Source organism: Panthera pardus, unplaced genomic scaffold, assembly GCF_024362965.1.
Source record: "Panthera pardus isolate Hobbes unplaced genomic scaffold, ASM2436296v1 HiC_scaffold_2, whole genome shotgun sequence".
NCBI lineage: Eukaryota > Metazoa > Chordata > Mammalia > Carnivora > Felidae > Panthera > Panthera pardus.
Genome location: NW_026526765.1, coordinates 4,842,209 through 4,866,291, shown reverse-complemented (window position 1 = coordinate 4,866,291; position 24,083 = coordinate 4,842,209). Strand labels below are relative to the sequence as shown.

The following is a 24,083-nucleotide window of genomic DNA, read 5'->3' as shown; positions in this document are numbered from 1 at the left end:
AGTGTTGTGCTAAGTACACAATTTCAACTTTAATGGGACTCTTTGGCAAACATGTTCAACAATCTTCATAATGCAAATGGAAGCTGAAGGAGAAATTTAAACCACAGTGAGGCTTAATTAGATTTGGTTCAGTTACATTTCATTGATTTTTATAGAGAATGCTCGTGACATGTTTCAGAGTTTTGATTTAGCAAAGCACAAAAGATCAGAGGCCACCACATGACAGGAAGCCATCTGCAATGGGCCACATTGGACGATGCATACGGAATCCCAGAGAAACCGCAAGAAATACTGAACATAGGTAGACCACCCAAGGACTCAACAAACATTCCATGCAAAGACATTTATTGGTTTTAGGGTCTTGCTTTCCTGAGTCATTGTTTTCCCCATTAGAACAGTGCCTCTAGATTATTTGACTCATACCTTCACCCTTTTCCAAAAGCCAACGTTTCTTTCCTACTTCCTGTTTCCTCCCCCTCCTTTTGAGGACCACAGAATTGGACAACTTTTTTAGAAAGAGTATTCACCAATGGCTTAGTGTGAAGCGTGAGGACAGTCTGAAAGTTTGCAGGAGCCCAAGATGTGTAGATCAGAATCCTACACATGTGTAGATCAGTTTGGTGGAACAGGCAAGCAGGAGTAAACCAAGCACACCCAGCTACAGTGGTTCTATTTTTGCTCATTTACTGACATTACCAGCGATTGCCCAAGATCTAGAGATACAAAGTGATTATATGTCTACAAACCAGACAGCCACTTAACTTACCTCCAGTAGGAGAAATGAGGACACACTCTCCTTTACTGTTGTTATTATTATTAGTAGTAGTAGTATTTTTTTTTTAACTCTGTAGGAGAAACAGGCTTAGTATGCTGTGGAAAGCAGGGCAAGTATTTATTCTCTTAACACATAACTGCCTTACTGACCCAAGAGGATGACCTTGGAACCTGACTCTTCCCAGTGAATTCTGCCTTGAAATCAAACCTTCCTTCCCTTCATATCTACACTCTATTCAAGTACTCTGCCTTGGTTTTGTCTCTTTGGGCAGCACACTTTGCTCCTGTGTTTTTTCTGGAACCAAGGTAACATTGCTTATTGCCTTCCTGGATGTCAACAATGTTTGTTTGGCTTTTCCAGCTTGTTGGCCACATCCTGTAGGTCAGATGGGCCCTGGGGTTGAGTAATCCTCAATAGTATGTAAACTGGAGGCTGTAAAAATCAGAAAGATAAGGTGGAACTTGACATAAAGCTAAGGAGTGGAGCTGTATATTACAATAATGTCTCTGGAGAGAAAAAGTATTGATTATGATCACACCGGCTGAGTGCCAAGCCAGAGCTCCCCAGAGCACTCATGAGGGCAAACTGCCTTCTCACCAACTTGCTTTCATCGTGTAATGGATCATTCTGGGTGTTTCCCAGCCAACCTGGAAGGCCTGTGGCTCTGTTGAGCCAACAGCAAGCTAAAAAGTGTGGCTTGAATGTGGGCCATGCGAATTGCCTCGTGGTCCATGGGAGGCATCATGGAGAATCAGAAAGCACCAGAAATATGGCGGCCTTGGCTTCAGTCCTCCAGCTGACTTTGGAAGAGCCACACAACCTCTCTGGGCCCGTTTCCTCCACTGCAGAGAGTCCTAAGATAGACTAGGTGGCATCCCGGATTCAATGGCTCAATCCTCACTGCAGCTGGGAAGCAAGGAGTGTCCCTCTAGAAATGAATTCCATTAATATTTTGCATGGGGTTAGAAGTGTTCAGATAAAACATTGAATTAATGTCTGGGGTGCCTGGGTGGCTCAGTTGGTTAAGTGTCTGAGTCTTGGCCTCAACTCAGGTCATGACCTCACGGTTCACGAGTTCAAGCCCTGCGTTGGGCTCTGCACTGACTGTGCAATGCTTGCTTGGGATTCTCTCTCCCTTTCTTTCTTCCCCTCCTGCATTTCTCTCTCTCTTCAAATAAATTAAAAAACTAAAACTAAATTTAAAACTCACCGAAATACAATTCTTAGGGAAGGGGCCAGCCCCCCATGCCATGTTAGGCTATAAATTTAGTCTACATCTTGCTTCTTGAAATCAGATCTATAGAGAGGACCCCTCCAGGGCCAGTGTGGAAGAACATCATGTCCTCTACAAGGGCATGTTCAGCCCTCCCCAACTCTTACACCTGTCCTTCTTCCCTCTTGCTCAGCCATCACTCACCCCTGACTTCTCTGTGGAGTCTTCCCTGGAAACTTCTGGGCCCGTCTACAACTTCTGCAAGGCAGTGTAGCATGTAGCTGTGTCTGGTCTCTACTCATTTTTTGGTGACTTCTGCATGTTTTTCTTGTCTTATGAGTTCCTCTAGGGAAGGAGACACATCTAACAGCTGTCCCTTGCCTACTATGTCTGAGTGAGTGGAGAGATGGCCGGTAATTTCGGTTGATTGATTGACTTCCAGTAGGAGATTGGGGACAGAAAACCAGATATGGTTACAAGTGAATTCTATTTGAATCATTGTAATTGTTCAATCTGAGCTTTTATCCAAGTATGTTCTAATTAAACCCAGTTGTTTAACACCAATTTCCCCACACTATCGAAGTGATACACAAAGTTCAGGTGACAGTTTCTGGTTTTTCCAAACACCTTCCCTCATGGCTTAGGTCAGTCCTCACAGTGACCCCATCGGAGTTTACAGCCCAGGAAACTGAGGCTCCAGCGGGTGGAATTATCTGCCAGCGTCAGTCACACCGACACGGGGGCCTCTGCCCTTCTGTTCTGGGTGTTTCTCATAGTCCTTAGATTTCCCTCTCAAAAAATAAGGTTGAATTTTGGTAGACAGAGTGAACTTGGGGAGCTAAAAATTGGGGTCTAAACCCTGTTTTTTCCCTGAGCAATGGATTTTAGAGACTGAGTCTTCTGGGGTATGTGTGCACGTGTGTCTGTGTGTGTGTGTGTGTGTGTGTGTGCAACCAGGGCAATGACCTTGCTGCTCACATGGAACTTCCTGAGGCATAAGTAATTCTTGATCTTGCAAACAGCCAGTAAACCGTGTGCAGGTCTAATCCACAGCCCGTGGCCTGTGGTGCAGGGGACCCCCAAGGCGAACGGCAGTCAGCCCAGGAAAACCGCTGGCTGGGCAGGAGGAGACGTACGTGTGAGCTCATACTTTTTCTTTGTCTCTGTGGTCTCCGGGGGACATGAATATCTGTACACCTGCCCAATCATCTCCCTGCTGTCTGTCTGAAGAGGGATTTCTTGGCCTGTGCGGAAGGGTGACCCCAGCCAGCCGCTCGCTGAGTCTCGAGAGAGCCTTCCTCCCACCTGGGACCTGGAGACAGGCATCAAGTTCAGAGGGGGGAGGCAGCCTGGTGGTGGCAGGCAGGACCCTCATGCGGGGTCAGCGGGGCACGGCCAGGCTCCCCCGTCTGGCCAACGCTGCCTGGTCTGCCTACGATGCCCCAGTCACTGAAAAGGGAGTTCTTCCAACTAAGAGTGAAAGCAATAGTCATGTTTTCAGTGACTCTCCACTGCTTTCAAACCACAAAGTCTTACCAATTTAAGTGAAAAATGGCATTTCTTTCACTAAAGAGTATTTCTTCCATAGCTTCCAGTTTCTAACACACCCAATGGAAATAACATGCAAAGGAAATAAAATTCAGGGTGTGCAGAGGGCTAGACGTTGGGCCAAGTGTCTCCACCCCCCACCGCCCCCTGGCCCCGGTCGCTATTGGCAGTGACTGAGGCCACCCTCGGGTGGGAACCAGCCTCCTGACCGCACTCGGCTGCGGTATATACCCTGAAACGCTGTGGACCCGTTCTTCAGTCAGTTAGCAAACAGCACGGAAGTGACAGGCTCTAGATATAGGTTACATACTGCATAGACACACATTACATACACTGTGTGTATATACACATTATACTCTATGTGTATCCAAATATATATACACAAGGTCTTAAAAGAAAGTTACCGTCCATGTCACATCAGAAGAGGAAAACATCTGGAAAGAAAGCGCGGGCACTTCCCCTGGCAAGCCGCTTCTGTCCCGCATCTGTGGTATCCACAGGTAATCCCATTACACAGGAGCCCAAAGGCTCAAGGCTGTGCGCTAAACGTCAGGTTTCCAGGACGGAGAATTCCCTGGAGAGGATCAGACGGAAGAACAGCTTCGGATCTTTGCCATCGCGTTTCGTGACTATGACTACTCAGAGGGAACATGAGCAGGCGGCCACGCATGCTCAACACAGTACCATCTTGGCCGGACAGAGGGCGCCGCGTGTGAATTACGGGCATAGGAGGAAGTGGCTTAAAAAAAAAACTAAGAGCAGCAAAAAGGGGGCGGATTTGGTGAACGGGCCAGTCGTGCTGGAAGCTGACCCCCGTCCTCTGAGGCCAGGTCTTTCAGACCCCTGACAACCCTGGACAAGTGAACAGGTCCCCGGGTTAGCCAAAACCGCCCACAGAATTTTAACCTAATCGGCAAAGATTTCTTGTCCTTCACACTGGTAAAATATAACTGGCAACACTCGAGTTTGGTCAAATCAACCCTTAATGCTTCCTGTTAGCTTCTGCTTCTCCTTTTGCAAAGGCCGCGGGTCCCTAAGACTCATTTTTTTTTTTTTTTAACCTCACCGTAGAATGCCATCGTGGCATTTCAAATATTAAATTTTAAAAACAGATCAAATATTTTAAGTGGAAGGACAGCCCCCAATGATTGGATTCTTGAGGCAGGGCATCAGGTATGCATGATTTTATTTAAAATGTGTCCAATAAGATTTTTCCACCTGGAATGAACATTTTAACCTCTCCCCACGTATTGTTATAAACAGTATTTCCTCATTTCATGGAACTTCTTAGAAAGTTCTAAGGAACTTAACAGAAGAGAAAAATGAACTGTGGGAGATTAAATAACAGGAAGTTGATATCACAGCGAGGGTGCTCGCGCATCACGCAGCCCGGCCCCCCCTCCCCTCCCCGGGACACACAAGTGACTTGAAGGGTGAGGAAACAGACCCAGTCATGCAAGTCCTCGTATGGTCACTTGGTACCCTTGGCGGTTCTCGGATTCCCTGTCACTAGCACAGATAATAAAATGAGTCAGATGACTTCAGTGAATGGGAAATTGTCTTTTGCTTTTGGTGGTGGGTTGACGAGCTGAGAGAAGATAGGAGCACGATGCAGCGTTGGAGGAACGTTCCGGAATACTGAAGAGGCTGTCCCAACGTCGGAGCCCCGGGGAGCGTGCACCCGGCATCTGAACCGTTGTGCGCCCACGGTGGCCACAGCACCCCTGCCTCTCGTCTCGGGGCGCTGCGGACAGGTGCACACCACCGCGGAGGCAGAGAAAGCACATTCTCCCCGGGGGACATCTGTCATTTTCCATCTCTAGAACTTGGTGATATTAAGTTCGTGTTTTCAGGAGCCGAAGGTCATAGCACAAATGAGGTCTACATGTTGTCACACGGGGCCACAGAAAGACACGTCTCCAAGTTATGCTGACCTGTCGGGGAGAGAAACAGACACAGAGCACAGCGATGCGGGGCGTTCCTAGGAAACAAGAACGGTACCACGTACATGGAAGTGGGCGAGCAGCAGGCACTGGCTCTCCTGCCTGCTCTTCGGGGCCACTGTCTGGGAAGAAGCTAAGGGCAGTGCGAGGGGCAGGCACAGGGGCAGGCGGGCTGGGGGATGGCACCATCTCAACATGTGTTCTAAAGTGACTTCGAGATGGCCGCTCATTTACAATCGAAACCTAATCCCGAACAGCGTTCACTCCCTCGTTCTCCCTGTAAACACATCTGTTCATAAATAACTTAAACGTCTCCTTGGCATTCAGGATTCAGTTCCGGCTGCAGAGTAGAAAAGGGTGGGGGATGCTCGGCGTTGAGGAGGAGATGTCGGGAATTCGTGTGTGTGTGTGGACAGGTGGCTGAAGAGTCTACCGCACGTCGCCGGGGACATCAGCCGTCGGACACGGGCGGGGTGACCCAGCCGTACTTTTCATGCGTCTTCACCAAACTTTTAAAGGTAGCTTCGGCTTCCTTGCGGCTGAAGGACTTTTTTGATTTGCCGGCCTTTCTACAGATCCGTCCCTGCAAGAGAGGGAAAGGGAAACCAGGTTAGAACCCCTGCTCTGATCCCACAGGGGCTAACTTCTGCTGCCTTCACCTGTGGGACCCCCAGACGGGTGCCAAGCAAGCGGGGTGCTGGGCTTGCAGGGAAGGAGGGGTGCCGCCCAGCTCCCCCTGATGCCTCATTTCCAGGCCCGGAAAGCACCTGCTGGCTCCTCTCCACCCGGCTCCCCGTGGCCCGGGAGGCCCCGGCCTGCACCAGACGAGCATCTGCAGAAGCCTTGGCTTGTCCCTCGGGTGAAAGGCAGCTCCCATGGCCTCTGCCTCCCACCGAGGACATGCTCCCTGTGACTTCCAGCCTCTCCTGTAACAGACTCATATTTGGATGTGTACACTTACGTATTCACACACACATTTTAAAACTCTGACTTTAAGGGGCACCTGGGTGGCTCAGTCAATTAAGCATCTGACTTTGGCTCAGGTCATGATATTGCGGATTGTGAGTTCAAGCCCCGTGTCGGGCTCTGTGCTGACAGCTCAGAGCCTGGAACCTGCTTCGGATTCTGTGTCTTCCTCTCTCTCTCTCTCTCTCTCTCTCTCTCTCCTGCCCCTCCCCCACTTTCACTCTGTCTCTCTCTCTCAAAAGTAAATAAACATTAGAAAAAATTTAAAAAATAAAATAAAATAAATGAAAAAAAAAAAAAAACTCTGACTCTTAAAAGTGAAGCCCAGGAACAATGAGTGAATTTCTTGTAATTCATGTCTCTTGGGAGCCATTTCAGGACAGGACGGTGGAGCCATTTTCCAGGAAGAGGAAGGCTGTCCTTGAGCCCCAAGAGGAGAATGATGAGAGGTAGGTGCCCCCTTACACAATCCCAGGGAGAGGCCCGACCCCTCACGGGGACCAGGTGTGTTCTGGCCGGAAAGGTGGGGCGTTGGCATCTGCAGTGGACAAGAAGGTCTAATCTACCTTAGAATGGGCACAGCAGGCTCTGGATCACGAGGGAGAAGGAACCCAAAGGCACTGCTGATGTGACCACCTCTCAGGTGGCCCCCTCCTTTCCAGAGAGCCCTGGGAGTGAGGTGTGCCTGGCATCATGGGGAATACTGAAGGGAAAGAGGAGCCTGGGCAACGGACCATCGGTCAGCAAGGCCTGTTGGGGCTCTTGTCCAGCTGCGCTGTCCCCCTTTACGCCTCACGGCCAGCAGGAACCCCCCTGAGCCTCTCCTGGAAGATCTACGTGTCTTCCTAAGCGTTGCGTGCGCACATTTTGCAGGTGGGGTGGAAGAGATACCTCGGAAAGACCTGGTTGAGTTTCACCCACCAACAAGAGCATGCACACTATTTCCAACAATCTCCTGATGTTTATAAACCTTTACTAACAAGCCCCTCTGAGTGGACCCTCGGACGAGGCATCCGGGGCGGCAGCCACCCTGGCCCATGTGGCCACAGGCAGGTCAGGTCCACCCAATCTTAGCTGTCTTAACCCACTAATCATTCTGGTGGGAAGACGGCTGCACCGGCCTCGTAATTCACAGGGAAAATGGCACCCAATCACCAGCCTCTGGGAATGGAAGACTATTCTGTGCACTTAAATTCAGAGCATACGGTTCAACATCTGTCTTTCCAATGGTGGAGATGGAAACCAAAGCCCAGAGAAGGAGCCAGAAATCCGGGTACAGCTGGGCTCTGCCCCCTCTGGACACCTCTCTGGCAGAACTTGCCCGTATGCCCACCAAGGGCAAGGCCACCTCATCCAATCTGCTGCTTGGTTCCCATCACACAAGCTGCTGAAAGGGCAGAGGAGGACAGGAGAAGAAGAAGGCAGGAAATTGCCACTGACTGACTTCCTGAAAGTTCCCCATGTCTCTCCGGGATGTGGCTCCTGGTTTTAATTTTGGAACTTCCCACTTTTCTTATGTGGCATAGTTATAGCTGATAAAAAGGGACTGTGAAAAGCTAATACATTTATAATCATCATCATGATGGGTTGAGATCAAAGTCCAAGGTTGTTTCATTAAACACAAGCAAATGCACCTTTGCAGAAATGTCAGCATCAATTTCTACATGGAGTGGGAGCAAACGTCAGGCTGTATTCTTTTGCACAACATGCAGATTCTAGCCATCTCGTATCATTCTTGTCTATAACACCAGAAGTCCATGGCAAGGTTTGAGAATTCTGAACCCAAAGCAGCCAAATACAAGCTCTCGAATATCTTGGAATATTCTGTCACTCTTGGCACGAACATAGACTTTGTCTATTCCCTGTGAAAAGTCCCAACTGTTACAAAAAACAACAGACAAAACCCCAAATGAACAGACCGCTCTTTGTTTCCTTTTCTTCCCAGGAAATATTATGAACATAGAGCCCCAGCACTCAGTCAATTCAGCAACCAGGAAACAGAGTCTGTTGTCGGCCAGCCGGAGGTTTCCGGACCTTCGCTGCCCTCAACGGAGACCTCTCCCCTGGTCCGCTGTTTCTCACATCTTAGTTTACAGTTAACAGATCTCTTCTCATAGATGGCCTGTCCCCTTCTGATTGGCTGTTTACATATCACCCAGCGAGATACCGAGCTTGAGAAACACCACTTACGTTGCCTGGCCCTGCCAGGGTGGCTGAGCTGTTTTGCTGAGATGCCCCTGCGATGCCCCCTGGATCAAGAAGGGGGGACATTCCACATGCCTGAGCCCCCGACAGTCTGATGTGGAGCCCCCTTCCATTTTCCACTCCCCCCACCCCAGGTACCATCTCCTAGAGGGTGGACTGTGGGAAAACCTTCAGCTCAACCGCTCTGACCCTCTGTATTTTCCTCGATAAAGTGGGAACAATATTCGCCACACAGCATCATTATGAATGTCAGAGAAGATCCTGCATTTGGAAGCACTTCAGAAAAATGTAAATTGTGTCTTACCATTACTTAAGAGCTGTTTTTCTTATTGTTACAACATTCACATTTCTCCCTTGTCTGTTTCCATTTGCCTGATGACCAAAGAGTCCCTTCTGGAGAGTTTCCCTGAATAATTGTTGTTTCTCCTAAAATACCTCGACGTGTGTTTAGCTCAAAAAGACCCGGAGGGGAGTTTACGCAACCCAGTGTGATAGCTTTGCGCCATCATTAAGAGCTTAGGTACGTAACCTCCCTCTCTCCTGAGCCACAGACGGTAAATGCAGTTATGAGCAACCGTAGGATTTCCCCCCAACTGCCTTAAAAATCTCACCATAACACGGATGTCGAGCAGTGCTAATGAGAATACAGTTCTCTGGGACTGTGTGTGTCAAACAAATCTATGAGTTGATACTTTGGTTTGACTTTTTTTTTTTTTGGCCACGGAGCTTTTGGGCTATCACAATCACAATAATTCAACGTGAAAAATTCTATATGGCTACACATTTCTATCTAGCTAATAAGCAACTCCAAACTCGGGTCCTCAGTTCAATCCCCTGATCCTACATGGTTTCCATTACCCCAATGAGCATATTGAATTTCAGTGTGGCTTTTTCGCTTCTTTTTTCTAATTTTATTGATTTGATTTAGTTTTTAATTTTTTTTTGCTTGTTTTTGAGAGAGAGAGAGAGAGAGAAAGAGGGAAAGGGGCAGAAAGAGAGGGAGAGACAGAATCCAAAGCAGGCTCCAGGCTCTGAGCTGTCGGCACAGAACCCGAACCGTGAGATCATGACCTGAGCTGAAGTGGATGCCCAAACCAACTGAGCCACCCAGGCGTCCCTGTCACTTCTGCGTTTATTCCTTCATTATGTTGGGTGCAGGGCCTAAAAAGACAAAGTGATATGGCCCCTGCCTGTAGGGGCTGAGAGCCCATTATGGGGAGATAACGGGGGTGTGCTGTAGCTGCTGAGACAGAAGGCACACGTCAGGGCTCCCAGCCTCGGTACCATCGGCATCAGGGGCCCGATCATTCTGCTGAGGGTGGCCCCGTGCACTGTAGGATGTTTAGTTTAGCTGCGTTGCAGCTGGATGCAGCGGTGGCCCCCAAGCAGATGACAGGCGAATCGTCTCCAGTCACTGCCAAATGTCCCCTCAGAGGTAGAATCACACCCTTTGAGCACAGCTGGAGTACAGAATAAAGACGGCCCGGACCAAGGAGTCTGTTCATTTTCTATCTGTTTAGCCAAGGATTGCTACAAGTCCTCCCCAAGTTAGCCACTGCTAGTCACTGGGATCGCACGGCTTTCTAAGGTAGAGACGATTCTGGTCCTCGTAGGGGACCAGGTGGGGTGGGGGGCGGGGCGGAGGGGAGAGGGGGGTAGTGCCGCTTGTCTGTGCCTCGAGAAAGACTTCTTCTGTGTTTGACAACAGTCGAGCTGACATATGGGTGGCAGGTGTTTTCCAGGCCATGGTGGCGAGGATAAGCAGAAGCTGAAACAGCCTGATGTATTCAGAGAACCGTGGAAAGACACTTGGTGAGTCTGGGGCATGGAGTGAGTGAGTCTGTGTGTGTGTGTGTGTGTGTGTGTGTGTGTGTGTGCTGGGGTGAGGGTACACAATTCAACAGACCTGGCTTCAAATCCCTGCTCCAACACTTCCTGGCTGTGTAACCCTGGGCGACTTACTTAACCTCTCTGAATCTCAGTTTCCTCATCTGTAAAGTAAGCATACGAATAGTGTTACAAGACACTGGATTTTTCTCGGGGTTTCCTACGTTGAAACACGTGAAATGCTGGGCACAGTGCCAGGCACAGGTGGCCACAACAAACGGGGCTTTTGATTTTTGGAACTATCACAGAGGATCTTACCCCTTGACAATTACTTCCCTTCTGGCCTCTTGGAAAAACAAGACACACACAGGGGCGCCTGGGTGACTCAGTCGGTTAAGTGCGGCCCCTTGATTTTGACTCAGGTCATGATCTCACAGTTTGTGAGTTCGAGCCCCGCAATCGGGCTCTGTGCTGACAGTGTGGAGCCTGCTTGGCATTCTCATTCTCTCTCTCTCTGTCTCTCTCTCTCTGCCCCTCCCCTGCTCATGTGCATGCTCTCTCTCTCTAAGTAAGTAAACTTAAAAAAAAAATTAAAAAACAAAAGAACACACAAATTTCTGTCTTCCATACGGACATCACGATTTGGTTTCTTCTGTCACGGAATGTCTGTGGGCAAATCTAGTATTTCGCATTTATGTGGCTGATTTCCCAGCTTTTTTCAATATTGTCTGTTTTAACACTGTTGTCTCATGACAGTGCATGAGATAAATACACTCATTCTGCATTTCTCCCTTGATTAGGTTTTTCTTCTTACCGCTTTATTTTTCTTCACAAACCTACTTTCGTGGTATTCCTGTGTTTCATTTGCCCGTGAATTACAGGCTTCCGCTCTTTTAAAAATAGAGTTTCCAGACTCCTCATGTGAAGTTTTGAGGTTCTTTCACTCATTTCCTGGGCTGAATTACAGAGTGGCCACTTGTTTTCAAAGTCTTTGAACGTGTAATTGTTAGTCTGAGAGCGCTCACAACCCCTAACCCCTCCGGCGCGGGTTTCCAACCCATGGGTGGGGGGAAGACACGCTCCCCAGATCTTTGGAAGGAGGTCCACCCTGGAAGGCAGCCACGAGTCCGCCGCTCTTTGGGGTCTAACGTGCAAAGCGGATCAACTCACAGAGTTCCAGAGCGCAGATAGGACCCTACAACAGACGAGGCAGCTTCAAAGACACGTTTTCAAATCGAAACAGTTACGCCAAGCCGCTGACCAGCGAGGGGGGGGACTTGAGCTGGATCCGGTCCAGCGAGGCGGCAAACAGCAGCTGGGAGCGGGGACACGCTGATGTGGTTCTGCAGCACTTTCCACGGGTCTGAGAGTGTGTGTGTGTGTGTGCGCGTGCCCGAGTGCACATGTGTGCCCGGGTGCACGTGTGTATGTGTGCACGAGCACGCACGCAGGTTCTCCCGTATGTGGCGTCTCCTGAGCGCGTGTGCATTTGTGTGTGCGACTGTGTGTGATGGTCAAGCTGCACGGAGAGATGTGTGGGTCCCTGAAGTGAAATGACCACCAAGGGGACCGACAGCAGCCCTGAGGGAAGCCTCCTGGCTGAGCTGGGGAAGCCCCAGGCCGCCTGAGCCAGTCCGGAGGGTGGTCAGTTTATGGTGGGAGACCCCCGCCTGTCGGGGAGTCTGCCCAGCGCCAGCCAAGGCAGGGAGGGGAGTCTGGTCTGGGGCGGAGGCAGTGTGGGTGGGGGAGAGCGGTTAAGTCCAGCAAAGGACAGGACAGCAGGGCTTGGGGAAGGATGGTTATGGTGGCGGAGGAGGCCCAGGGCGTTTCAGGCTTCCGACCCGGGAGGAAACAGGTTTCCAGGACCAGCCACTGAGTCCTCTGAGTCGGCGGGTTCGGAACACGCACCAGAAAAGCAGCTACGCAGGGCTGAAGGGGGCCGTCGGATGTACTGCGTGGGGCTCTCACATCGCGGGCTCCAAATCACAGACATGGGGAGAGTCCACGGCGGGGAGAGAGGAGGGAGGGGACACAGTCACTGGCTCTTGAGTGAACTGCCCTCCCTGCGCCTCAGCCTCCACACCCGAGTCCTACGCACAGGGACACCTGCCACAGGGGTGAGTGAGCCTTTGGGGAAGGATAAAGGGGAACTGGTCCTTGTGCAGTGGCAAGATGTCTGACGGCGACCGGGGCACGGTGATGGCAGAGCCGATGGCACCGTCTTGGGAAGGGAGTGGGGAGGGGGCGGGCATCAGGCAAGGGGGCATCGGAAGCCACGGCTGGCGCTCAGGTGGCAGGTGAGTGCCGGGAGAGCACCCGCAGTGTGTGAGATGCTTCCTTGATTTGTCATCAGATCGGAGCTTGAAAAACTCCTTTTGGCCTCATGCTTTAGCAATCTCTGCACACGAAAACCCAACAAGCTTGGTTGTTAAGGACAGCTCAGCTATAAAAAAAGTTCCAAGAAAGCAACCTGTATTTCCCAAAGATTTATTAAGTGCCTGCCCCCCCCAACAGATCTTGTGCAGGTTGCTGGAGATCCCAGACGGGGCCAGGTGAGCGAGAGGCGCAAGGCTTAACCCAGGAGCCTGGCGGGCACAGCCAGGACCACTGACTAGCTTTCCTGCGGAATTGACTCTCACCGGGGCCAAGTTTGAGACCACCGCCCAGGATACAAAGCCACTTCACTCAAGAAGGACTGTTTACTTCGTGGAACATTCTAGAATTTTCCACTGAGAAAGCTCAGGTAACCTATGCTCTATTACAGTTTCTAAACTATTTTCCCAATGGCTAGGTAACAAATGTCCTCAGATATCTTCTCTTAAATTTGTAAACACCTCAGGATATCAGAGCCAGGTGGCTTTTATATAAACTTGGGTAACATTCAGTAGCCATGAAACTGAAGCTACCTTATTTAACGTTATCATAAAATATCCTCAAGCCACTGGCAGCACCGAAGGCACAGCTTGCAAAACACAAGCATCTCCACATCCTCTACACTTTAAAGAAAGTTCTAGCAATTATTGAATCTTTTTTCTTTTTTGAGACAGATGGTATTTTCCTGGAAGAAGCAAGCAGAGAAAAATAATTTCTTTTTCCTAAAAATTTAAATTATCTCAGATAATCATTTCAAAAAAAAATTTTTTTTTGGCAATTCCACGAATGCTGATACTTCTGCTTAAGCAGCCGGGTCCCCGTGGGTTTCATTAGCGGCACTGGAACACAGGAAGTGACAGCTTGACATACTTATTGAAGGCGGTCATGGCGGCTGTGTGCCCGGCATCCTTCTCGGGATGGGGTCTGAACACACGCATCAAACCCTCCCCGAAAGCCCACCAGGTAGGCTTCGCTATAATCAACTCTGATTTACAGATGAATAAGCAGACACGGCGAGGTCACGTAATGCGGTCAGAGTCACAGAAGATTCCAGGGCCGTGCTGGAGGCCATGCTCTCAAGCCCAAGGCCAGGCCGGCCCGCAGGCACATGGAGGAGGGTTGCAGATACAGGAGAAAGGAAACACGACACTGACCATCTACTCCACGAAACGCCGCCCAGCCTGCCTTCTCCCGTGGGACTCAGGACACGCCGAGGTCACTGAACGCCGCCAACCGCCCCGCACCCTCTCTGTCGCATGGGGCTCCACCTCTGCCATCTCGCACGTACCAGACTTTTAAGCCCTGAGCTGGCCAGTGACCTAGACCCGTCTGGTCTTCCGGCCACAGCGCTGTGGACCCTGGCGCCCTCCTCGACTCCGGTCTGTGTGTGACCCGAGCAGGCAGGTCTTCCTTCGTGAGACACCTGCTTACTCACAGTTCCTGCTCCTCAAGACGACTGGCCACCGTAGCGTCCGCTGCTCCTGGACACAGAATGCAAACGGAGCCCGTGGACAGGCCAAGCCGAGGACCCCGTGTTCCGTTTGCAGCCGCTCCGTCAGCGTCTTCTACTTACGAGCTAAGCCCAGCTGCCTACGTGTGGGGTTCTGGGCCAGCCCCACAGCACATCTCTGTCTCTGGTATCAGGGTCAGACTCCCTGGATCTCCACACACTGGCCTGTCTCGGTTCACGGAAACCTTCCTCCCTGGGACCCGGCTCCACTGGGACGAACAGGTGCGTGTTAACTCCATTAGCCTCGGCCACCTTCTTGCGCCGCATCCGTTCTGTGCTGAGTGACCGGCTGGCAGGAAAGGTGGCATTTTCCTGCGCAACTTGACCTCTCACGCCGGAATCCAGGCGCCCATCATCCCTACACACTGGGCCTTCCTTAGGGCACCGTATTTGCCCTTCTTCTTGGAGACACATTTAAAGAGGATGAGGGTCGAGGTTCTCGCCCACAGCGCCCACCGGTGCTTTCGTCTATCTGCTCGTTCTCGGTGGCTCGATCCTCGCTGCAGCCCTCCGTTCCGGGGCTGGGACTCCACTCACTCCGACTTGGGGCCACCCACCCAGTGCACGCGCCCCGATGCCCGAGGCTGCTTCTGTCTGCCCCACGGCCCTGATTTAAGGACCGCGTGCTGGGCACACGGAGCTTCTCTGCTGCTGTACGACGTGGGGGTGGGGGGCGCTTGGTGGGAGAGGCCGGGTCATCCTCTTCTCCAGGGAGGCGGGGCCCGTGGGCATTCGGGAACCAGCCGACGGCTGCCAGCGTGGCGAGGCGCCCCATCTGCCCACCTTGTGCCTTCTGCCCCACAGAAGGCAGGTCTGCTGGCAGGGGTCACTCACCCGCCTCTGGCCAGGGGTCTGCCTGATGTCATGACCCTCCGTAACCAGCTCCACCCCCCACCCGCCCCCATCGATCAGGGTCGCGTGAAGAGTTCTGTCTTAGCACGGACGATAACAACGGCGATGCCACCGACGGGGACTCCAAAGACACGGAGGAGCCCGAGAACGTCACTGGAAAAACGTGACAGGAACTGTCACTGGGGATTAACCTGTCAAAACAGGGGGCGGCCGTGCTCCGCTCTCTGCACCTGCTGGCAGGGGCTCCGTGAGTCTCACAAAACCATCCCAAACTGGGCTCTACTGGACAAATGACGTCAAGAAGTAACCCAAGGCTGTCACAGGCAACCAAGGTAACTTACGCTTTGACTCGGGAGACGGTCTCCGGCTTCAGGAGGCACGTGTGTGTCTGCGGTTTATGGTGGCACGTCACAGCCTCACCACCCCCCCAGGCAGCGTAACTTGTGACGGCAGAGACCGCTCCTGCCCCATAACACAGGCGCCGCGGGACCTTCCCAGCTCGGAAGGAAATTCTGCCACGTGGACTAAATAAAGCCAACGAGACTTTGAAATCATTGGGAATCTTGAGATACAGTTTCTGGAAAAATTAAAGTGTGCAAAGGCCATGACTTGGGCTCCAATTCTCTAAACTGTCCGTGAGGACGGGCGGGGGCGGCGGGCATTTCCGAGTCCCCGGAGCTGGGGTCACTGGACTCCGGGGGAAGGGACTTGCTACCTGTCCCTAGAGGGGGCCACTCCTGCCCTGCGAACGGCACGTCCTCACCGGGGGCGACCAGCAGGCAGTGAAGACAGCTGTGGTTTGCCTTTACAATCCAAAGTACGTTTTCCTGCCGGGGAAATAGCTGGCACATAGGTATTGCTGATGTGGGAGCGGGTTTGGCCTCCGTGACTCAGGCTGCCCGCCCCCCAAAGTCCCTGTCTCATGGGACCGCCATGACGACCCAGCGCATCGAGGCCCCGCATGCAGGGGGCCCTACGACAGCAATGCCCGCTGGGCATCTCGGAGACCCAGAAGGATCCCTGATGTCGTCTTAAAATGGGCTGCTTTCCCCTGTGGGAATGTCGGCCCTCCAAGGGCTGAAGACCTTCTTTTAAAAATACTCATTTAAGGGGCGCCTGGGTGGCTCAGTCGGTTAAGCGGCCGACTTCGGCTCAGGTCATGATCTCGCGGTCTGTGAGTTCAAGCCCCGCGTCGGGCTCTGTGCTGACAGCTCAGAGCCTGGAGCCTGTTTCGGATTCTGTGTCTCCCTCTCTCTGACCCTCCCCCGTTCATGCTCTGTCTCTCTCTGTCTCAAAAATAAATAAACGTTAAAAAAAAAATTTATAAAAAATACTCATTTATCTTTGGGAGAGCGCAGGCAGGGCAGGGGCAGGGAGAAGGGGACAGAGGACCCGAAGCGGGCTCTGCGCCGACAGGCTGACAGCAGTGCGTCCGACACGGGGCTCGAACTCATGAACCTCGAGATCATGACCTGAGGCGAAGTCAGATGTGCAACCCACGGAGCCACCCAGACGCCCCAAAGTGCTGGAGGACTTTTAACATCCACACACCTTAGAGTAGGCTTGAACCAGACTTGCTACATTTGCCCTGAGAACACAATTTTGATTGTTTCGTGCGCCGGTTGTTAATGAGGCGCTAATGAGGTGCTCCCCTCCCACCGCCATTATTAGACGACCTGCTGCTGGAAAGAAGAGGAGGGTGAGGGAGACCGGCCCCCCTGAGATCTCCAGACGCTCAGCCACCACCTGAGCAGCCTGACTCCAGGCCCCTGGGGTGTTCCGACCACTGCCAATCGATGGCGGGTGATGAACTCATCCCCTAACTCAAGCACTCCTCATGCACTTACTTCAAAAACGAAGAGTATTTTCATCAACCACACTTTTTGGAGGGGCTTGGTGAAATCCAGCACCCAGACCAGAGGCAGGCTCCGGAAAGCCTGTGCGTTTCCCGCGCCGTGGACACAAACCCGGCACACGTCAGCATTCTGTCCCCACGGCTGGACTCTACTGTTCCCTGTATTCCAGTCTCTCCCCCACCCCTGGCCTCCTGAGGCTCCCCGCCGGCTCCCACCCCTCATTACCTGACCCTGCCTTCCTACCCCCCACCTTCCACCGAACACTGGTCTCTCGTTCAGTTCAGCGCGCTCAGCATTCAGAGTCTGCTGGCAGGGTGCGACGCAGAACTGGATAGAAGGATTCCAACCATTCCAGGCCTGCACACCATTGTCCCACCTTCCCTGACTTGCCGGTGTTATGCAGGTGATGGCCCCAGTGTAGATGAGACCCAGCACACACGTTTTCTGTTTGCAAGAACACACAGGGCAAAGATATGGCATAAAATACCTTAGCGTTGAGAAAGCAAGGAGCAGGGATCTTTCTGGAAAATGCAGTGTTCCGTTATCATAAAATAGTCTCAAGCCTGCAATCAAGAACGGAAGTTGGTCCTAAATTCCAATTTCTAGGCTCTGACTCAACCGCGTAGAAAACCGAGGGACTGATTTTGGTTGACCTAATAAAAATTAAAAAGTGATGCTCTATAAGCAACTGGGATGGCTATTATTACTTTTAGGTCATTACTTTGGGGATGTTCTGATTTCCACTTTTATTGGTATAGTGGTGTTGCCACAGGATCTTCCCTTTCTGATAAAGTAAAAGTTACAATGAGTAAAGAATTCAATCAGTGATTTTTACATACCGTACATCACTGGGGATCTTCAAACAGTACATACTTTATTATTTTTTTTAATGTTTATTTTGGGAGAGAGAGGAAGAGAAAGAGAGAGAGGGCGCACATGGCGGAGGAGGGGCAGAGAGAGGGAGATAGAGGATCTGAAGCGGGCTCTGTGCTGAGAGCAGAGAGCCCAATGCGGGACTTGAACCCATGAACCGCTAGATCACGACCACGGTGGAAACCAAGAGTCAGACGCTTACCCGACCGAGCCGCCCGGGTGCCCCTACGTACTTTGTACTACAATATAAGTAAAGTTTGTGCCAGCCACTGTTCTGAGGGCTTTACGTGTATAAAATCACTCAGTCCTCGCTAGAGAGGAACTGCAAGGGCTTCCCTTATGGTGGGGAAACCGAGGCAGAGTTCAACTGCCAAGGGCACACAGCAGGTAGGTGGTCAAACAGGAACTTGAACTCACAAGGTTGGTCCCCAGTGTCCATGCTCCTAGCCGCTCTGCCAACAGGTGACGGAAATATAAATACGGGGTGCCCCCTGAAGCAGCCCACACCCCAAACGTGCCCAGATCGTGCGTAGGTTTGCACGATATGGGTGCAGCTGAGCATTTCATAATCGTATTTAAATACTAAATAGATTTTTAGGCAATATATCCGTTTTCCCTTTTGGAAAAACAAAGGTCACGTTATTTATCTACACCGGACTATCAAGTCCTTTCTTAGATCCACCCCACGCCCCACCCAATTGGGATTACGTGTGCCTCATTTCCTCTTTTCCCCAAACAAATTTTCTTCCTCTGTACCAGGGCACTGAGCGTTGGGGAAGAAAGAGACAGACCCTTCCGTGATGACGTGAACTCACCGTGTGGGGGTTGGTAGGTCTTGCCTTTAATCGAAACCCACAGGAATGCTGAGACCAGCAGCCACAGAGGACGCAACGCATCCTTGCTGCGGAACGACCACCTTAAAGCACCAGCGGCAGGGGTTGCAACGGAGGCGGAATCGCCAGGCTCACCAGGGCAGCACCCGCGGTTGCTTCCACCCTACAGCGCCAGGCGAGGCAATTCTGCTTACAGCCCGAGGGCCGTCCCTGCAAAGCCTGCGACAGTCTCTACGTCCTTTTCAAATGACCTTTCTTCTCCTCTGCATCTGGCCCCATGGTGAGGCAGGCGGAGTAAGCATTGCCTTCCCTGACACGGGAGCGGAAACAGGCTGGCTGGGGCGGGGGCGGGGAGCATGGTCACCCCACTAGCAAGTGCCGGGACACGACGGTTCCTACACACCCCTTCCGCATTATCCAACACGTGAAGCAGCAGCTTCCCAGATCCGACCGAACCCCGCCAGACTTTTAGGAACGGGACCAACGTGAACCTCTAATTTACACACGTCTGAATTTAGGGCATCAAGTTGAGCTGCGCAAACCACCTGCCGCTACGGGTCATGACGAAGACCTGAGGCTGTGGCAGCTCCCCCGTCACGTCGGGTGCCTGCGTCCTCATCCGCAAGGGTCGCGCCGCTATGCACCCAGCACCCCGTGGGTGCTCACGCACGCTTCCAGAGGAGCGAACGACCAAGCATGCGGAGTTACCGACATCGACCTCAAGGCTGCTTTGTGTCCCAGCTAGAATTCCAAAGCAGAGGTAGTACCCACGTGTCGCCATTTCCCCAAAACGTGTCCCACTCAGTATTTTATACACGTTAGCTCATCTCCGCCTCACCCAGGAGGTGCCCTTGTTCCAACTTTGCAAGCGATCGGGTGGAGAACGAAGGGGCAAAGGACTTCTCCGTGGCAGCAGCTGCAGTAAATGACAGGGTCCCCCAACAAGGCCAGCCTATTTCTGGAATTAGACTTAGAACCCCATGATGCGAAATGTTGGGAAATGGTGCGCTCTGTAAACTATGACTGGATGTTCCCAAGACATACCAGCATCCGGTCGGCTCCAAGGATTGTAATAACTCCGCGTAAGCCAGGACATGCCAACCTTACCCGACGTGGATACCCCGTTCCCACCACAACACCCCTCGCCCACACTAGTCGTTAAGAACAGCCCAAGAACCAGTGCTCTGTGCTGGACAGGTGACCTTCATGAAGTCACAGACTGTGGCGGTGGGTGGTGGCTAGAAACATCAGTGAGCACTCAACTTCCATCACAGCTGTCCAATAAGTGTCTTTAATGAGGTGAATGTGTTCAGAAAACCGGAATCTCAAGGTAAAGTCTCTCATGTTCACTGAAAACACCCCTTGCAACACGTTGTCCTGTTTGCGGTCAAAACTTTCGTGGGGGCCTGTCACGGAGCACGCTAACTAGATGTCAGGGGAGTTCGGAGCAATCCATCGACGCGCCCTTTCCCCGCGACACAACGTTGACCCCGGGCATGTTCGCAGTGATGTTTCAAATGGCAGAAGGACAATTTTTTCAACTGAATTTTCCCGGATTTGTTATTTGGGATTTACATTGGCTGGTGTTAAGATCTAAATATACAAATATCAAGCTTATCGTACCTTCATATTTGAGGTGGTAAAAATAATAGTTTGGCTCTGGTTTTGTCTGTCTGCTCTCACGATATTGTTAAGCTTTTCTGTGCCACCAGGATGCAGTGTTCTGCTGACCTCCTTATTTGTAGATGATACAACAGCCTACATAGAAAATCCTAAAGGCTTAGCTGTTTTTTAAACCACTTTATTGACGTATGATTGACATACAAAAAGCCATACATATTTAACGTGCACAATTTGGTGGGTTTCGGATGTGGCTGTTTTTGATGAACCTGATGTGGTAGACAGGTCAGTGCTTTACAAGCACAAGTGTGCTTCCCAGCTCCCACCACCAGCCCTCGGCCCTGTGGCCAGTGCCAGCCAGTGGACCGGGAGGAGAGGTAAAGCGTGTCCTTCCAGGTGGGGGCAGTTAGGAGCTGATGTGCTGGCCCATACTCGCCCCCTGTCCCTGTGACCTCTGGGGCCACATGCTCTAGACAGACACACTACAAGAAAGGGGGGGCCAAGCCACCCGAGACCGTGTGCAGGAAATGCACGTTCACTGTGTCATGGTGAGATTTCAGGGGATGCTCTGTTGCAGAAAGTAAATCACCACGATGACAAAAACTCTTGACAAATCATTGAAAAAACTTACATGGGACGTTAATGATTCACCAAGAGCAAAGACGAATAACGAAGAGGTGTTGTCCTCTCTGATGTTAGAGTAGGAGGCGGTTCGTAAAGATACTATAGTACCTACACAGGAGCAGGAAGATAAGTGAGTCATATTTACATGGGGACCTGTTGCAGGATAAAAGGAATAATAAAAGGCAGCAGAAGAGGGCCAGGTGGGTCAGTAGATGGGGCCAAGGAAACATGTTCATGACGCGGAGGGGAATGAAGGTGGACTTCTACGGAAAACAGAGAGAATTCCTGTAAGTTGACAAGAAAAAGCCAGGTAACCAGAAAGCCCAGAGAAGGGTAGGGAAAAAATATGAAGAGGTTATTCGAAGAAAAAATCTGAACGGCTGACGAGTTCAGGAGGCAATGTCCAAATGTATTAGCGAGAACTGTACTTTATCATTATTTTTTTTTTAATGTTTATTTTTGAGAGAGAGAGAGAGACACAGTGTGAACAGGGGAGGGGCAGAGAGAGAAGGAGACACAGAATCCAAAGCAGGCTCCAGGCTCCGAGCTGTCAGCACAGAGCCTGACGCGGAACTGCGAGATCATGACCTGAGCTGAAGTTGGATGTTTAACGGACTGAGCTGCCCAGGTGCCCCAAGAACTATACTTTAAAACAGAGATAAGAAACCACCCAAAACTCAGGATGGAGGATATTGCTGAGGGTGTTTGAGGAGGTGCATGGACTGGTCAGGGAAGCCATTCTGGAAGATTCTGGCAATACCCAGAAAAAGTCAGAATGCTTAGGTTTTATGCCAACAAGACACGCCTGGGCACAGCTCCCAGGAGAATCTGAAAACTCATTCCTAAGACGGCCAGTCTGAGGAGGTGAACTGCAGCATTTACATGAGGATAAGAGCCAGAGAAGCCTGGGGTCTTCCCCCGAGAGGGGATGAGTAAAAGCGGTCGATCACACTGTGCACACAATGTGCGCAGCAGCAAATACAGGCGTGAGAGCAATGAGGAAAAATATAAACGGTTACATCGGCGGCTCACTAAACCACCGAAAACACATATATGCCCAGAACGTTACACACTTTACAAGGATCCAAGCATCTTAAAGAACATCTACTAAAAGCTGAGGGGTTTCCACAGATTGGGGGGCTGTGGGGAACCCACCTCTCTGCATCTGAGACAAAAGGAAAGTCAATAAAGATGAGGTAGGAGTTCACGTACCTATGTGAACATATACGTACGTACAAGAGTTTCATCGTTTTCCCATCTATCGATAGTAACAGGTTAGAAAACGTGAGGAAAGCAAGGCCCGTTGACACTATCAGCAAATACTCCATGACCCTGGGGCGGGCTGCCTCTACCAATGCCACCACGGTCCCCATCCCTGGTGTCCACGTCCTTTCCCTCGAGTGTGGACGGGACCTGTGACTTACGTCTAAGGAACAGTGTAGGGTGAAGTGCTGGGATGCGTCTTCGGTCTGGGCCCCTCTCCTTCTCTCACGAGCCGCCATATTGTGAGCTGCCCCAGGAAGAGGCCTCCGGTCAACTGCCATCAAGGAACCCAACCCTGGCAGCACCACACGAAAGACCTTGGAAGCTGAGCCCCGCCACCTTTTGGCAGCCGCTCGAGGGGAGACCAGAGCCAGACGCGCCCGACCACAGAAACGGTGAGACAAGCACGCGCTTGTTGTCTCAGGCCACCAAATCTCGGGTTGATTTGTTAGGTAGCAATAGACCCCTGACAAAGATTGCTAGGACTCAGTTTGACGGCCAAGTTCCTAAGGAAAATAAGGCAGATTGCAATCCAAGTACAAATGGGCAAAGGACAAAATAAAAAATTCAAACGGCAAAGAAAAAGATCACGTGAAAGATGTGTCACGAACTGAATTTCATTCCCCTCCAATCCGTACACTGAAGCCTTTGTCTCTGCTGTGATTGTATTTGGAGACGGGGTCTGCAAGGAGGCGAGGAAGCTTTAACGAGGTCGCTAGGGTGGGTCCCCAAGCCGGGACGACTCACGTCCTTCTAGGAAGAGGAACAGACTCCAGAGCTGTGAGAAAATACATTGGTTTTTTTTTTTAAATAATTTTTTTAATGTTTATTTATTTTTGAGAGAGACAGAATGTGAGCAGGGGAGGGGCAGAGAGGGAGACACAGAATGTGAAGCAGTCTCCAGGCTCCGAGCTGTCAGCGCAGAGCCTGACGCGAGGCTCGAACTCATGAGCTGCAACATCATGACCTGAGCCGAAGTCAGACGCTTGACCGACTGAGCCACCCAGGTGCCCCAGAAAATACATTGTTGAAGCCGCCCGGGCTGTGGTGTCTGCTTTGGCCACCCAAGCAGTGCTGGTGCACAGAAGCAGACCTATAACTCAGTCCCCAACTAGGACAGCTCGCTCCTCACTGGTGCTATTGTCCTACAATGGCCACTGACCAATGCAGGGCTCACCGGAGTGTCCATGTGCAACGTCTCTCGTGTTCACTTTCACTGCCGAAGGGCATTTGACTCCTACTCAATAAATGCTGCTTAATTGAACCGCATTAGAGCAATCTACTTCCCTAAAAAATCATTATAATCGAGAAGGCAGATCAAAGTCGACAGACACAGAGAAAATCAGTTTCTTTTTCATTTAATTGCTTTTTTTCCCCATCAAATGCACGTAGTGGAAGAAAAAACCCTACAGACCATTTTAATTACAATACCGTGAGAGTCAGAGATAGCCTCCCGAAATTAAAACGTGAACATCTAAGGGTACAGTATGTGAATAAGAAAATTATATAAACACTTTGAATATGCCTTTTTATTTTATAAAAACCCTTGGAATACATATAATAAAGCACCTAGTCTTTTGGTATTTTGGGGGGCCCTGATGTTTGTGAAGTTTACGGAAAAGCCCTCTCATCACGGGACCTCCGGGGTGGGTGGGCATCTGTGGTCGGGCGTGGGCAAGATGCCGAAAGCCAGTGCCAGCTTTGAGTCTGGACGCACGGACATAAGGCGCTCATGACCGGGGAGCCGCAGGGAAGGCTCGGACCACACTGCCACCCTCTGTCAGTGCTGGTGACCCAGCCAG

At 51.1% G+C, this 24,083-nt stretch overlaps 1 protein-coding gene across 1 annotated transcript in view; it reads right to left on the bottom strand.

Annotated features, from left to right (window-relative positions):
- Window positions 1-4,705: 4,705 nt before the first annotated feature.
- Window positions 4,706-24,083, bottom strand: part of UBE2QL1 (ubiquitin conjugating enzyme E2 Q family like 1) — a 40,674-nt gene continuing 21,296 nt past the window's right edge. Inside the window, exon 2 of the mRNA XM_019450823.2 lies at window positions 4,706-6,062. Coding sequence (XP_019306368.2) covers window positions 5,931-6,062 — 132 coding nt within the window. The 3' untranslated portion in view covers window positions 4,706-5,930. The remainder of the gene's footprint in view (window positions 6,063-24,083) is intronic.